General features: G+C 39.9%; 2 protein-coding genes across 2 annotated transcripts; one reads left to right on the top strand and one right to left on the bottom strand.

Moving 5' to 3' along the window:
- Positions 1-23: 23 nt before the first annotated feature.
- Positions 24-3659, top strand: tk1 (thymidine kinase 1, soluble). The gene is made up of 7 exons (XM_085460111.1): positions 24-268; positions 408-439; positions 838-951; positions 1522-1615; positions 2228-2317; positions 2596-2715; positions 3051-3659. Exons 1-7 carry the CDS (start codon positions 197-199, stop codon positions 3228-3230), a joined length of 702 nt encoding a protein of 233 aa, XP_085316237.1. The 5' UTR covers positions 24-196; the 3' UTR covers positions 3231-3659.
- A 239-nt stretch (positions 3660-3898) lies between these two features.
- Positions 3899-12778, bottom strand: syngr2b (synaptogyrin 2b). Its single transcript, XM_085460110.1, has 4 exons — positions 12470-12778; positions 8276-8513; positions 6744-6880; positions 3899-6180 (listed from the first exon to the last, which is right to left on the bottom strand). Exons 1-4 carry the CDS (start codon positions 12587-12589, stop codon positions 5905-5907), a joined length of 771 nt encoding a protein of 256 aa, XP_085316236.1. The 5' UTR covers positions 12590-12778; the 3' UTR covers positions 3899-5904.
- Positions 12779-13236: the final 458 nt, after the last annotated feature.

Raw genomic sequence — 13236 nt, 5'->3', positions numbered from 1 at the left:
CCTGTTTGGCTCAAACTATATCACGTGACTCTGTGCTGATTGGTGGAACTGTGGATAAATCCGCTGACAACTGCCGGCGCGGCAAATTCAACTTCTTGTGTCCTGACTACGTTATCGTTTTGTTGATAGTAGCGGTTGTAATTACCTGGTTTTTTGTCTGTTATTTTTTTTATTACTAAGTTATTGTGTATTTTAAATGAACATGGACTGCGTAGATTTCCCAAGAGTCCTACCAAACTCACCGAGGAAAGCCCGGGGACAAATTCAGGTAGGTGTCTACAACAAAAATTACCCTCCGGTAATTAAGAAAATATAAATAACTTTAAACGGTGCATACCTGTGGTGATAAAAACTGTTATCTAACCGACTTTCACGTCCTGACGTCGACTCTTTGTTGTCGTTTGCAGGTAATTTTTGGACCTATGTTTTCAGGCAAAAGGTGGGTTATTCACTTATAAACCTAAAGAAAGCATTTTTAGAGCCGTTAATTAGCCAGTTTTTTACGTGCCCAACGTGTAAAATTATGTTAAAACAAACTATATGAAGATTTTCCGCCCAAATCAAAACTTCCCGCCAAATTCTGCATTGTTTATCCGGCTCCCATTCATTAAAAACAGTTCATGTTACTGTACAGCGTACAGTTGATACACATTAATACAGCATATGGTACATTTTAACGATCAGTGCACAGATTTTTGCACTATTTTCATACTAATCATGTTATGTAGCATTCGTTACCGCGCTTACGTGTATAGTGTCTGCACTATAGTTTTATGTCCATGTAGAAAATAAACATCCAGCTTTAACTGATGTTTGCAAACTTTATTTATTCTGCAGCACTGAACTGATGAGAAGAGTGCGCCGTTTCCAGATAGCCCAGTACAACTGCCTGGTGATCAAATATGCCAAAGATACACGGTACTCCGACACGGGCATGGCCACTCATGACAAGTAAGCCTCGTTTTTTCTGTTTACTTTGTTGTTTAGCTGAGCTGTTCATATCCACAGAAATACCCTCTGGTTTTCATAATAGGAGGAAGAGGAGACATTAGCCCAATGCAGTCTTGCTTAGTAGTTCATTTTTAATTTGTGCACAGCTGCATGCAATTTTCCGACAAGTACACCTTAGGCTGGAAGTGCTCTCTCTGGACACATTAGTTCTTAACAATAATTTTGTTATACAGCAGAGGTAGAACACCTGAAAGCATAATCCCACTGATTGTCTTCATATAATAATGAACATCAAACAAATACAGCAATTAAGTAATTCTCTAAAAGGTGAGTTTTAATAAAAATAGAGGAGAAGCTGCGTTTGCTGCTTCCTTTTACCTTAATCCAAGTTATGACACGTTAGCACCAGCTGACCTCTAGTGGTGAGACTTCTCAGATGTGCATTTTCCTGTGGAGGAGTTAGTGTGCAAATGGATTGTGTAAATATTTCAGCAGGTCAGTCACAGCAAATGCAATGACTGCACATCATCTGTCTGAAGTTAAGTTCCTTCTCTCTGGTACATCTTTTAGAAGCACAATGGAAGCTGTACCAGCAAATTGTCTGAGGGATGTGCGGCCTTTGGCACTACGAGCTTGTGTGATTGGAATCGATGAAGGACAGTTTGTAAGTCTATCTATATATTTACATTTTACATTTACCCCATTGTTTTTTGTTTTTTTCTCTCTCCTTTTTTGAAAAAAATCCTATACTGCTACCTTTCTGACTTTAAAATAAAGTCCTTCTTTTTTTTTTTTTATTAGATATTTTGATAGACATTTACTTTGTTTTTATTTATTTTTCCATTTTAACTAATATATTGGGTTTATTCAGTTTTGTTGTTTTGGTTTCTTACACTCTTAAAATTTTAATAGCCATTGTGCTATTTTTTTTAATTAATTTATTTTATTTTCTCTAGCCTTGTTTTTAGTTATTTCTTTTATATATTTTTACTTTTTTCATCCATTTTCTTAAAATTTTGCATTTAAAATATTTAAAGTAATTTCTGAATTTCATTTGATGTGCTCCCTTAGGCTATTCTAAACTTACATTTTAGCTTATTTTTAATTTATTTAAAATTGGTCGTCACTGAATCTTGTTTTGTTACTTTGTCAGCCATCTGAGGTTGCTAGTTGCACTAGCCTGAATGACCAGTGCTTAAAAAAATTATTTGATTTAATAGGTCTTTACTTGCATAGAGACCTTCATTAAATACTCTCTGCTTCCTTCATGTTGCAGTTCCCAGATGCTGTGGAGTTTTGTGAGGAGATGGCTAATTTGGGGAAGACAATCATTGTAGCTGCCTTAGATGGAACCTTCCAGAGAAAGGTGAGTAGTGTCCACATATCGGTGTGATACAGGTAGACTGTGGCTGCTGCAGGGCAACACCAAGCACCGCTCTGGGAAAAAGGGGTAACAAAATGTCCCAGACGATGAACATTTTTAAGGAAATGCTGAACAATCTGCAGGAGCAGAACTGATGCAGACGGCTCAATGCGCTCATTATTCCACACTACATTGTCTATTCTTTTCTTGTAATGCAATTATACCTCTGTTCATTCAGTGATATTGACTGTGCTTTTCTGCTGTCCTGCACATTCTTGTAGGCGTTTGGAAACATCCTGAACCTTGTTCCTCTGGCGGAGAGTGTAGTGAAGCTCCACGCTGTCTGCATGCAGTGTTTCAAAGAAGCTGCCTACACCAAGAGGATAGGAGCTGAAAAGGAGGTGAGGAGGCATAACTGAGGCTGTGATAAAAGAACTCTTCAAAGGGTGGTGATGAGACAGACTTAGTGTCTGTATGCAGTAAATATATTAAAAACATAAAAGAAGTGTTCACTTATATTTAATTAGTGATTCTGGATTTAACTGGAACTAACCCATCTTTGATGAGCATGATGCTGATGACTTCAAACGAATGAAAATATGCCATAGAAAATCCAGTGATATAAAATGAGAATTTTTCTCACCATTTCCTGTATTTTCTCCAGTGCTTTAGAGTTGGAGATGGAGAGTCTGCAATAAATCTGTTGTATACTTATAAAGTCTTGTCTGTGTCATAGGTGGAAGTGATTGGTGGAGCAGACAAATATCAGGCGGTGTGCAGAAAGTGTTACGGAGGTCTGATGGTTGACAAAGAGAACAGTTCTCCCTTCAGGAACGAAACTCCACAAAATGCCCTCATAGGAAAACTCGTGGACAGCGGTGTTCCCAGGAAGCTCTTCTCCTCTCTACACCTCTGAAGACGAAACAAAGACTTGGTGTACAAGTTCAGACATTTAATCGTGTGTGTGTGTGTGTGAGCAGATTGCAGAGTAAATGGGTTTTTATTTGAAATAACTGAATCTTTAATTATTTGTATGTCTGCTAAAGAATATGATCAAATCAGATTATTTGGTTTGTATTTGGTGTCTATTTGATAGATATATATATATTATTTACTTGACGCACTTAATAACCTTGAATCTAAGTAAACAACCTGCTGTCACAGAATTCAGTGTTTTGGTGATATCTGTAACATTAGTTTAGGTTGCTTTTGACATCTTGAACTGTAGCATTAGTAAATGTAAGGTGTTTAACAAATGTACTGACATTCACAAGGCCATACTCAATGGAAACACAGACTCAACGTTTTACTATATATTGTAAGTAAAATGTGTGGTTAAACTCTTTGCCATTTCTGTGGAATTCTTTACTTTTAAGATGTAAATGTTTAGTGCATACTGTGATATGTAATTACCGGTAAATACACTCACAAGCATCTGAGGCCTAAAATAACCTGTTTAAATCTAGGCAGACTCAAAGGCTGTGCTGTGAGCTGTCATGTTGGGATGGGAAAGTACAGCATATCCTCTGCAAACTATATTAAATTTGTACTACTGCAGCAAATGAATGACGCAGCATGCACAAGACGCCTGAACCTATGACTTTATTCAACAGTTGTGCATCTGTGACATTGGCACGAAGGCAAAAGAAACTGAACTTGATCAAAAACAAAACAGGAAATGATAGAAAAACCAATGAACCAAGCACAATTTGATCAGTGTTTATAAAACTTGCAGACCATGCAAATCAAACCAGTCTCGCATCTAAAACATGAGGCTATGTGCATTAACCCAGTTATGATTAACATTTAAGCAAAAGCACAAATGCAGGATACTTTGTACTTGATACGTGCAGCAAATAATCACTTTACATTTTTGTCACTGAGGCAGATATGGCTTACTTTTGAAGCTGCAAACAGGAAATAATGTTAAAGAAAAAAAAATATAGTTGAATCATTTCAAGCTCCTTTCACTGACAACTACGGGTTGCCAATTTTGATTTCAGAACTTTCAACAGTATGGAAATTAACAAAAATCATTCACGCACAGCAGTGAGGGCAGCTGTGATGCACAGCTGCTTAACCTTAAAATAACTTCAAGATTTAATCATGGCACAATTTACTATCATTCACCATCTTACATATGTCATTCAAATTTCTCCCTTTGATGCACAAATGATAAATAAGCAATGTTTTCATACAGTTGGCTTCAGTAATTTATGCACATCTTTAAAGGAACAAACCTTATTCCCCATCCACGGATATAAAAGCAGAAGCATAAGAAAAATGTTTAGTGAGTATGAGCCCATCCAACTGACAATTCAGAGTTTGCACACCCACGCCAAAACTGATGCCAGGCCAAGTTTTGAGTGTAATCAGATCGACAACAGCTGAGATTAAAAACCAGCAAACATTTAACTGTTGGGCACAAAGCAACATTGCATAACCCCAGATTTTCTAAGTGTATGTGGTGGATGCACATGTTGCAAATTAAGCACTTATTCTGTAACTATACTAACACACTGGGTATATTTCCTCTCCCACAGTGAACACTAAGAAGCAGATAATAATCAGTGTTGAGGAAACAAAATGTCACTGAGACCTTGGAGGAAGTGTGAGGCTGATCTGTTCACAGGCTAGCAAGAAAGCATTGTTAATGGCAGTTAATAAATTACTCGTCTGTATTAGGATATGGTAAATCTGTTCAATGAATGCATAGTTGTGTAGAGTCTCCTCCCCCCTCTCTATCTTAAAGGTGGGATCAAAGTCCAATGAATGCTGCTGCAGGCTGGAAACATTTAACCAATTTTTTTTACAAACACAAATCTGCTGTATTTGCCTCAGTCAGACTTGATTAAATTCAGGGTCCTCACAGTTAGTAAACATGGAAAAGAATACATTTATGGATAGATAATTTTATGGTTGTATGTAGACTCCCAAGTTTCACAAAATACAATTCTGTCAGAATTTGGCTTTACAGTAGTTTTTCACACTAACAGTCAACTCGCATTTGCAAATTAATTTAATACCTCGTAAACTAGTTGCATCTCCACAGGCTTAATAAATTGAACAAACAAAACAAAACAAAACGTATGACCAAATAAGAAAATATAATCAGCCACATACAACCATGAAAATGGCAGTTTTACTTGTGAATTGTTTGTATAAATGCATATCCTCAAGTTCCAACAGATTCATGAGCAAAACATTAAATGCTGGCCTCTTCCACTTGTGGCTGTCATAAGCACTCTTCATAATGTCACATTATGTGACCCTCTTCTACCTCCAGGATCTGCTCATTTGAGGTAAAAGTTGCATCTTTGCACAGGGGTCAAAGGTCAGATTACCCAATCATCAGCACTAATCTCAGCAGTCAGCCTGATGTCTTAAGACCTGATCACAGACCCACTGACGTAAACAGCAGTGTTCCTCTTCTCTAACATGGAGTTGCACTGCTCAGGCTCTCAAATCTGACATCGTTAAATCAGCGTGAAACCACATCAATATGATATAGCTCTGCGGGTGTGCAGTGCAACTGCAGTCAGTCCACCGACAGACGAACACCACCTGGCCCATGTGACCTCCCCTCTGTCTCAGTAGCTGGGCGGCTGGTAGCCGGCATCTACCTTGGGCGGGAGGTTTTGGGCGAGAGGAGGCTGCTGTTGGATGTCAGGCAAATTGCTGGGATAGGCTGTATAAGTAGTGGGGGTGTAAGTGGTGGGGGTGTAAGTGGTGGGATTGTAGGAGGTGGGGGCATAGGTTGGAGGATAAGGGGTGGCAATATCCGGCACCGTCTCCGTGTAGGTAGGGATGGCAACATCCTTTACACCATGGCGGAAACGACCCAGGGCGAAGTATGTTAGGATTCCCTGCATGATGAGAATAAAAATGATGAAGTCATTCAAGCTTCTGTGAAAAATGTGCAAGTAATTAATCACACGAGAGGCCGATGAGCATTTTTTTCAGCAATAACAGAAATAATGCAAATTTTACACAAGATTAAAAAATTAATGGGAGACACTCATTATGCACTGATGAGCCAAAAACACTGAGCATTCCTGCCTAAAGTGTTAAACCTCTGTTTTCTGCCAGAAGCAGCTCTGACCTGCTGAGGAATAGGCTAGAAATACAATTTGAAGGGCTCTGTGGTATCTGGCACCAAGATGTAAGCAGCTCTTTAGAGTGGACTTATTAGGCTTTTCCTTATCCTCTGTCATAGATACACTGTTATCTTAATCTTAATGAAAAGCTACAAGACTGGGGTTAACAAACACATCTAAGGGAATCAGTACATTTTCTAAAATGTTAAAGCACTCTTTTAAATCAGAAAAAAGCATCATCAAGTACACAATCAAAATATCTACAAAATACTTTCAAAACTAAATTTTACTGAATGATAAAGTGACTAAATCAAAGCCGCAATCCCACTCACCCAGGTGGCGATAGAGAAGAAGGAGAAAGCTATGGTGGCACGTGCGGCGTCTTTGGGGATTGAGTGGTCATCGGGAGTTTTACTCCACTGACTGGCCAACAGGCAGAAACACACAAACCACAGGAAGGTCCACACTCCTAAAACAAACATCCAGAGAAACAGACGCACAAATGATCACCTTTTCCTCACTGGATGGAGGAACAGAAGCGTTCAGCTGAAAATACAGATATGAAAAGATAAACAACAGGATTCCCCCGTCTCCATCTGCTCGCACGAAAACGCGCCGTTTTTCCAAACTAACACTCTTTTGTTTTCCTGAAGAATGGCTGACTGTGGAAAGCCGATGTCTGTTTATTTTCATCTGAATATGTGAGGTCATACTCCTCCTCCACCCTGCAGCTCATTCCACGTCTAATGTTGCAATGATGAATACTGCGTTATGTCAGGGAAACAGTCAGCAGCCTGTCCCAGATTACACCAACACTCAGAGGCTTTCGACATGAACAAGTTCACGCTTTAGGAACAGCTTGAATGCATGAATCACTCACTTTCTTGCGTTTTTGACGATGGTGGTGAAAACACTTCAATCTATAATCTCCATAAGATGCTCAATTAGTTTATGATGTGATGACTGCAAAGGCTGTAGCCATTTAGCTCATGCCAAGTGGATGCGAGTATCATCTTGAAAGAGAGCACTCCCATCAGGACGCGAATGATTCAGAGAACCAAGTTTAAAGAAGAAAGAAGCGCCATTTCAACAATACGTTTGAGTTTATCTAGGTCACTGAAATGAATGAAAGAAGAAACACATATTTCTGACCTCAAAATCGGGAAATGTTCTGTTATTTTATTGTTTATCATAATTTGGTGTAGTATGAATGGCAATGGGAGAGCTCTTTATCCGTAGAAATAATAAATAAATCTAAAACTTGTGAAAACACAGTTAAAATGCAAAAATCTATGCCTTCCACATTGCACATTGTCCAAAGCCATCCAGTGGACCAGACCTGAGTCTTTATTGGGCCCATTCTGGTCACTGGGCCTTTATGTTTGACACCCTTGCATTATAGGATTAAAGGTGATCACTAAGAGGTACTTTGTATTAACATGTAGTGACCCTTCCCTCTATGTCAGGAGTGGGTAATTCATATTCCCAAGGACAGATGCTCCAAAGGGAAACAACAGCACAAACAGAGTCGAGGGTACAATTCGGTGACTCTAATTAGCAGAGGTGAGGCCCAGGAGATAGCAATCACCTATCAATCAAAGCAGCCATGCCCCAACTTTAACTCTTCACAGAATCCAAATGAGTGAGTTCTAAAAATGGTTTCGCCCTCTTTACAGCTGCTACGAATAGATAAATTACATATAGAGGCTGAAACTATGTTTGCACCAGGCTGTAAACACACTTCTGCAAACACACCCACCCACTTTGCATCACCACCAACTATTTTGCCTGTCATTGCCTCAGGTTTTTCTGTCAGTCTCTTCTTCCTTGTGCAATCTTTATAAAAATAAACGTTCATGCTCACCAGAGAATCCCAGGTCAGCAACGACAGCAAACCTCCTCTCCTCTGCGTTGCTCATAAAAGGCAGGTAAACGTCCAACACGAGGAAGGCCACACATGCCAGGAAAGCAATCACCCCGATACCGACTGCATAATGACAGGCCGAGTCGTTGTGATTGAAGATGCATTTGGCCTCAGCTTCGTAGGGGGTGTTGACGTAGCCCTCTCCCGTGATACAGGCAAACACCACCATGGCAAAAATCTACAGAAAAAGAGAAAAGAAGGCGGGCATTAATGAAAACGAATGAAGAGTAAATAAACGCGGAATTGTTGGTAAAAGCTGATGTTTGCATCGCTCAAAATATCTCAAACTAATCAGGGTCCAGACATCCTCCTGGACTCAATTTATGAATGATGTGCAGGGATATCTCAGCCCTGGCAGAGGTGTCCAGTCTTAAGATGATCTTGTTTGACTTAATGTACATATAAACTTGTGACGCTCATAGCGAATTCAATAAGCTAAGAGTCAACAAAAACAGATATTTTTCTATCATGTGTAACATGTGCCGCAAATCCACCATTATAATATTGTTGTTTAAAAATAAAATTCATCCAATGTGATGTTCGGCATGTACAACTGTGCCCTGGAGAGCTACAATAGGCTAGACGAAGATACTGTGTGAGCAGTTTGGAGATACTTTAGGTTTGTTAAACCAACAAGTTCTACTTTTTTCTTCGTGGTTTAAAATAGAAGAAAAAAAAAAAAAAAAACACCCAGAAAACCTGATAAAAATGCAGCGGCAGCTCTGTCGCTGTCAGCTTCTTGCTCGCTCTCTCTTTAACATTTGTCAGGGTTATTGTCAGTTACAGTAACATTATCATCCTTTACTTGTTGTCTCCAATCATGCACACGGTGAAACAGACCAGAGGAGAGAAACCAGCATGACTTTAAACGACAGGAAAACGCAGAAATGACTCTCATACCAAACTACAATGACAAAAAAATACAAATATTTTTTCTTGGTTGTACTATGCATTATTTAAGTAACTGATGAATAGTTACATTTATGTATTTATTTACTTGTTACATTTTGTTTCAGTCATTTTTTATGCCATGTCTGATGTTTACTTATAGTTAGGAATAAAGTTTATGAATTTTACACTGGACACTTTGTATTGCCAAGAACCCAACGACATCAGTGTTAGTACTAAAGAAGTGCTGTATCACTGTGTGTCTGTGTCTCTGCATCAAGCAGAGGTTGGATATTTAGAGTGAAGGTCACCAAAATGGGCAAAATGGATGGAAAACAACAATCTGCATTTTAGATATGCTGTTGTTAATAAACATAAAACCAAGAAAAGATCTTCACCTGTCTTTGGATCTGTGAGTTCAGTGTAGCTTACAGAACGTTGGCGTGCAGATCAAAAATTAAACCTGTTGGGCAAGTAAAGAACTTTGTGCTTTCAAGTGTTATTTGTTTTTCAGACCTTCAAACGTGTGAAGGTGTTTAACTCTTTGCAGGCATTACATGACCTTTTCAGCTCCTTCCAGACAGCCGTTGTTCTAACTTTATGAAAAATGAAAGTTCCTAGAAAATACGTAATGTGCTGTAGCATGAAGGCAACATGTAAAAGACTTTTTAAGCAGCCAATTCTTCAATGTGTTTTTGTATGCAACAGCTGGAAGTAGGATCAAAAAGAGGCTTGTTTTAGAACTCATGTGAGAAAGTTAGCAAACACCCCCAGGTTTGTCTTGTCTTCACACCACATCTATCAAAATGAAATGAAACTGTTTAGCAACAACAAAGTCACAAAAGCGGGTGATTTTTGTGGAAAATGGACAAGCTACATAATTATAACATAACATCTTTTCTTACTATCAACCCCTGAAATATGGACTTTCCTTCATGTTAGTATGTGGAGTGTTTATTCCCTCTGACAGGCTGTCCCGTGGTTGGCTTCTCTGTGCTCTGGTTACCCACCTAACCATGTGACCTACTTCTGAGTGCAGCTGCCTGCCATGTGATTCCTGAGATGCCACCAGCTCCCTAACATTGCTTATAATGAGATCTGGGAGGAGGACAGAGAGAGACTGTTTAACTGGTGGGAAGGGAAAGAAGGCCAAAGTCCTGCTGGTGGGATGAAACCAACGATACAGAAAATAAGCTGCAGACAGAGACATTGGAGAAGTGAAAAGCGGGGAGGGGGGTTCCCTAAAATGGAACAAAAGTAAGACAGGGACTTTCAGAGGAGTAGATGGAAATTTTTGTACATTTTTAAAAGAACAGAAAGTGTTTGTGCAATGAATAACAAATGTCGAACCGACGCACAAGTGTCACATGTTGATTTGAACTTTCAGTCAATAAGCAACGCAAATAAGATTTGTTTGGATGACTTGTTTTTGCATTAAACCTAAATGACACGCATTTAGTTACATAAATATACTGCAAATATACTGTTTCAGGGAAGGTGTAGCTACTTTTAATGGCCAGGAGCGAGTGTATGCCCTTTTTTGTTTCAGGTAAGGCTGTTATAGCCCTTCCACCCAAAAAGCAAACAAACAAACAAAAAACCCAAAACAAACAGGTGTGTAAAAATATGTAACAATACAAGTGATCAAAATAACAAAATATAAAGACTCTGTGGAAAAGAAACAACTGGACATACCCTTTATACAGGAAATGTCTTAAGTTTGTGGTCATATTGGTCAAAACTGATATTTAAACAACAGTTGCTGTTCATACTTAGAAAGGTCTCTCAATCATATGGAATTATAAGTGCAAACTCAGGAAGGCATGTAGGAAGTTTGCCCTGGAGAAGCTACGAAAAGCAGTAAGATGACTGAATGTAAGGTGAGTCATATTTACTAAGAAAACTGGTATAAAATAGGAAGATAAATCCCACAATCATGTTGTTGGAAAGTTCTGGGGAACTGGAGGCGGTTTGCACTTCTCCTTTTCCCATGTTTTGGAGCACACTATGTGGTAATGCGGTATTCTAATAAAGGTTAAACTGTGTTGAATGATATTGCAAAAGTTTTTGTAAAAAAAAAAAAAATTGCCTAGTTACAACAGCCGGGCAACATATTCCATTCACTGGTACACAATTCATTCGTGACACACAATATTGCAATAAATGCCAGCGTTAATGGAAAATGAAAAAAAAAAAGTTAAATAAAAACTATGATAACACTGGTCCCAGGACCAGGTGTGCTCCTCTTTTGTGCAATCATACATGCAGGTGTCATTTTCTAAGATTAAAATCACCAGAGATACACAGTGATCCAGCCTGGAAGAATCTGAGATGAGCACAGCTGCACTGCATATGTGTGCCAGTCACAGGGGGAGATCAGTAGCAGACATTCAACAAGCATAACAGAGTAGCGGGTGTCACCTTACCTGCCTGTTAGCCCCTGTTTACCACTGACACACACATGCACACAGACAACAGCTACAGCCAAGGGCACAGTCTGTCCTCATCTGCCACACTAAAAACTGTTCACTCTGCAGATTAATGTGTGCGCTCGTCTTTGCCCGGGCCTGTCCTGCACGGGAGAATATTAATCTTCATTTACAAAGCACACGACAGTCAAGCTTAGTACATTCTGTGGAGATGTCGTAGCTCGATTTCAACTAGGAAGTGTTCAAGGACAGAAAACGGTCCTTCGGTGTCTGCTCAGTCACTCAGGGTTGCACAACAGTATGTTTTTCACTATATCAACGGTCTCATTGAGATTCATTTAGGACTTTGCACATCCCAAATTCTGCGTGCCTTAAGATTTACCCAGCAACAGGTGATTAGGGCTGTAAAAGTTCCGAGAACTTTCTCTCAGCACGATTTCCCCTTTTTAATGTAAACACCACCTACTCTGACGCTTCAGCCTCGAATAATAAAGACTTTTAAAAACATCGACTTCCATCCGCTGTGTGAAGTGAAATTATGAGAACGTAATCTTGTGGATTATAAGGAGTTAATTATTAATGCCGATATCTGGCAGGTAGTGTTTTCCCGGAAGTGCAGTTTTCAGTCAGCAGCAGCGGGGGTGACCTGCGGCGCTGTCACGGAGAGTCTTGCTGTAAATACGACGCCCGCCGGAGGAAGCGCACAAAGCTGCCCGCTGTCCCGCGGCATTACCAACATATCTCATCTTCACCTCTGTGCGCGGACTTGCTCACATACCCCGCTGGACCTTTAGTTTCAAACACAAACAGCACTCACCCAGCTGAGAAAGCGCACGATGGTCTGAGGCTGGCGGATAAACTTGTAAAAGTCGAAACCTCCTCCTGCGAGCGCAGCTCCGTACGCACTTACACCGCCCGTCTCCTCCATGTCTGCCATTCAGCCGATCCTCCGGTGCGAGTAGACCTAAGGGGAAAGCAACGCTCCGGTCACAGTCGACTAAAACTACCAGCTACCGCCGCCTCCTGCACTCAAGTGGGACCAGCTCGGAGACACCTGAGGTAGCCGCTGTGCGCAGAAGGGGCGGAGCTACACAGAAAACTGTGGCCAAGTTATTCTTCAGCGGGAAATACGTCGTAACAAAACTTGGTGGCGAAGTAACTATCAGCTACTGTGATTGGTCCGCTCAGGATTACCGACGCTTACTGCGCGTTTTCGGCTACTGCAGTCTTCAGCGAGAGAACAACAACCATCGCGATAATACGATCATAACAAAAATGATAACAATAACAGCGTCAACATAAGGACTCAAAAACGCAGACAAACTATCAGAACTGATGAGATATGGAAACGCTAGTGGGACAAATAAGTTTGCCTCTGAAAAACAAACACACACACACACACACACACACACCCTTGCATTTTATATCTAAGTGAGGAAATCTAATTGACACAATGCGTTCCCTAAACCTAACCTTCAAATATGAATGTCTAACCTTTAGCCTAAACCTAACAAGAACTTAACACACTAACACTAAAACCACATTTTGAGCGTCAAAAATGCCTTCAAACTTGTGTGGCTCAGA

This window comes from Copadichromis virginalis, linkage group LG6 (genome assembly GCF_057382275.1).
Source record: "Copadichromis virginalis isolate Kocher_CV1m ecotype Utaka linkage group LG6, C_Virginalis_male_GT1.1, whole genome shotgun sequence".
NCBI classification, from domain to species: Eukaryota; Metazoa; Chordata; class Actinopteri; order Cichliformes; family Cichlidae; genus Copadichromis; species Copadichromis virginalis.
The sequence above is the reverse complement of the archived record's forward strand: the minus strand, read 5'-3'. Positions and strand labels throughout refer to the sequence as shown.